The 3,780-nt window shown below is 43.7% G+C and overlaps 1 protein-coding gene across 1 annotated transcript in view; it reads right to left on the reverse strand.

Moving 5' to 3' along the window:
* The window catches only part of POLN (DNA polymerase nu), a 67,427-nt gene that overhangs the window by 20,404 nt on the left and 43,243 nt on the right, over positions 1-3,780 (reverse strand). The window contains 2 exon segments of the mRNA XM_023507703.1: positions 2,587-2,701; positions 3,599-3,676. Of these exon segments, the coding sequence (XP_023363471.1) occupies positions 2,587-2,701; positions 3,599-3,676 (193 nt within the window).

Below are 3,780 nucleotides of genomic sequence, written 5' to 3' on the forward strand. Positions count from 1 at the left end.
AAAGAAAGAAATATTCATGTTCTCTATTTCATCTTAATTAGGTTTGGACAGTTTGTAATTTTTAAGAAATAGGTCTATTTCTTCTAAATTGCTGAATTTTTGGAATACAAAGCTGTTCACAGTATTCCTTTATCTCCCTTTGATGTCTCCAGGGTCTCCAGTTATATTCCTTATTCCATTCCTGATATTGATGATTTCTGACAATTCTCTTTTCATGTTTTGTCAGTCTTGCTGGAGTTTATCAATTTTATTGATTTTTCAAAGAATCAGCTCTTTTTTCATAATCTTCTCTATTGTTTTCCTATTTTCCGTTTCATTTATTTCTGTTCTCATCTTTATTATCTCATTCTTTCTGCTTGATTTGGGTTCACCTTGCCATTCTTTTTCAAGTTTCTTAGGATAGAAAATTAGACTGTTGATTTGAGAACTTTCCTGACTTCTACTGTGAGCATCTAGTGCTGCACACTCACTTCTTAGTACTTCTTTAGCTGCATCCTTTCCCTAGTACTTTGACTCCTATGTTTTCCTGTAATACTTGGTCAGCAACAGCCAGAGTAGTTTTGGACCCACTGAACAAAAATGGCATGTTTGTGATCTATGCACAAATACTAGCCTTGAATCGCAGAGAGAATCTCTCACATTGTAAATAGAAGATCCAGGGTGCTTATTCCATCTAAGCACTACAATGGAAAGCTCACGAGGTGACCAAAGAAGCAAAATACTCTTCTTGCCTGAAGAAAGGCCATTTTCTATGACTTTCCATACCTCTGCAGGGAGGTACAGGTGTTATTAAATCTACTGTATACTCTAACAATTCTGTTAGCTCATCTCCTAACTGGAAAGAAAGTGAAAGTGAAAAAGAAGGACACCTTCTGGGAAGAATGTAGAGAAAGATGGGCAGGCAGGACCCCAGGGTGCCTATGTCCAAGGTGCAGAGGAGGGAAGAGACAAAGAATGAATGTCAAGTACATGAAAAGATGCTCAGACCACACTCACCTGGGAAATGCAAGTCAGAACTATGACCAACACCACTTCATACTAGAGGCTGCTGGACACAGATACCTCAGAGCCTTGAGTGGACCCTGTGACTCCCCTCCACCTGGCACAGTGCCTTTTCTGTGTGGGTGAACGCTTCATTATTCTTTGTTTTTGTCACTTGCCTGCTGTCACTTTCACAAACACAACTTCTACAGCTAGTCTTTAAAGTCTGGCTTTGTGTATAGTGACCTTCCCCTCCTGTACTCCCTTTACATAAAATATTTCTTCCTAAATTTTATTATTCAAATACATGGTGATGATTGTCTTTTTGGAGAGGAGATGTTTTCTGATCCAAAGGGAAGTCTGAGTTCGGGGCTGTCCATTCACTTATCAACAAGTCCCCTGAGTCCCACCACTGTGATGCTTGCCAAGGAGCTCTGCAGACACGGTCCCCCTGGAGCTGAATGAGTGCCAGGTATACGTGGGGTAGGAGAGGAGCACCGGGTACACCTGGGGTAGGACAGGAGGGCCAGGCACAGCTGGGTGTGGGTGGCTTTCCTCCTCCTAGCAAACTCCCACTCTGGCCCTGTTGAACACTGGACTGTATAAAGTATAAGCCATAAGCCATTTATACCATCTGCTCCTCTTTGGTCCACTGGGGGTGTGGCCACTGTCTGCAGCCAGAGCACCTGGAACTTGTGCACAGCCTGGTGGAAGGAGAACAAACGTCCTAAGAAAAGACACAGAAAGAAGGACCAGGAGGCCTGCTGCCAACACTGTCCTGAGGTCCCCTGCATATCTGCCTCTGTGGAAAGGGCCTGCTGTGCTGGCCAGGCCACCACCCTCACGGCAGCACACAGCGCTCTTGCCAGACACTCACCAAGGGGTGGGCTCCTGGTTTTAACACTAACACCATTTCTATAACATTCTCCAGTGATCCACTTCCTTTTCAGCTTTTTAGCAGTGAAGAGCCATCAGTCCCTCCATTATTACTGTGTTTCCCTGAAAATAAGACACTGTCTTATACTTATTTTTTCTCAAGAAGACACACTAAAGCTTATTTTCAGGGGATGTCTTATTTTTATTAAGTATAATACAACAATCTACATTTATTCAAATACAGTTAAGGCATCTTCTTCTGGAACCTGACAGGGGGAGCCGACCTTGTTGGTGGGGCTGGCGCTAGTGATGCATGAACTCCTTTCCCCTAGCCATTCGCACGTGCACAATAGGATACCTGCGACTGTGGATACCACACACGCACCTGCACAAGTGTGAGCGGCTTGGAGAAAGGAGCTGTGGCAGATAAAAGGTATTCCAGTCTTCCTTACTGCGCTGCTCTGAAATGCATACATAGCCAAGCCCATCACTAGGTCTTATTATCAGGGTAGGGCTTATATTTAACAAATGCATAGAAATCCTGCTAGGGCTTATTTTTTGGGTAGGTCTTATTTTCAGGGAAACACAGCAGGAAACTCCTGGTTGTCTACCCTTCTTTTCAACCAGATCAACTACCACAGAAAAAAGTATAATTTCTGTCTTATGAAAATAGCCATGGAATGACCTCAGGCATTCTTGCTGGTCTGAATACCCACACAGATAGCTTACCACTGTGAGGTCAGAGTAGAAAACACATCATCTCTCTCAGATTCTTGGAATAACTTCAAAAGTTCTGGATCCCCAGACAAATGCGCAAGAATGCGCAATTCAATCTGTGAAAAGTCTGTTAGAGAGAGCGCTGTATTAACTCAGAATTCGGGATGATGGCCCTCATGGCTGCTCCTCCACCCCACCCTCAGACTTTCCTCTCCTCCTGGAGTCAAAGTCAATACCCCTTTCCCCAAGGCCTAGTCTTGGTCTGCACACTTTCTCTGCCTCCTGCAGGCCAACGAGGCCTTCAGGGTGGGCCGTATTCATTAATTTGTTCATTCACTCATTCTGTACATGACATTTTAGAGAGGACCTACTATGTGTCAGGCTCAGTGCTTGTGGTATATCAGTGAAGAACAAACAAAATTACCTTCCCCATGGAGCTTACATTCTAGGAGGAGACAGAGACCTTGAATAAATTGTTTGGTATGTTACAAGTTGTAAAATTAAATGGAAACGATCGACCAAGGTGTGTGAGGAGGTCTGGGAGTGTGTGGAGGAAAACTGCTTTATAAGTAGGGTAATCAGCCACTTTATGTGGGTGTATAAGCCTCACCAAGACAGTGACATCTAGCATGGGGGCAGCAAAGGAGGTACCAAAATGCCATCTGGGGAAGAAGCACAGCCTGGGTGGACTAGCTGGCGAGGGGATGAGGACCAGAGCAGGTGTGGAGGCCATGGATAGTGAGCTAGGCAGAAATCAGCGGATGAAGACAGGCAGGAGAGGAGCAAGTTGAGCAGGACCCTTCAGGGCTGTCTGGGGTCTGGCTGTGGTGAGATGAAGGGAACCTTGAAGCAAAAGACCTATTCTTATTTACTGTGCATGAGAAATCTTTATTTCCTATAAATCTCTGCCTTAGGATTTATTTGAAAGAGTAAGTTCTATAAGGACCTTTGAAGTACTCAGTTTCTAAGTATCCGACTATATGAAAATGCAAAAGTGAGTGAGCTTCTATGATCCGAGTCTCACCTGCTGCTAGGAAGGTATGGCCTTTGGACGAGACAAACATGGTCCTTGGGGAGATCGAGAGCGTCTCCTCTTCTTTACCTGAATTGTTATTTCAAAAGTACTTGGTAAATTTGGTCATGAGCTGACTCAGTTATTTCTCAATACAAAATTATATATATATATATATTTTTTTTTTTTTTTTT

The sequence above is a fragment of the Otolemur garnettii genome, unplaced genomic scaffold (assembly GCF_000181295.1).
Source record: "Otolemur garnettii isolate 467f Iridium unplaced genomic scaffold, OtoGar3 scaffold00198, whole genome shotgun sequence".
NCBI lineage: Eukaryota > Metazoa > Chordata > Mammalia > Primates > Galagidae > Otolemur > Otolemur garnettii.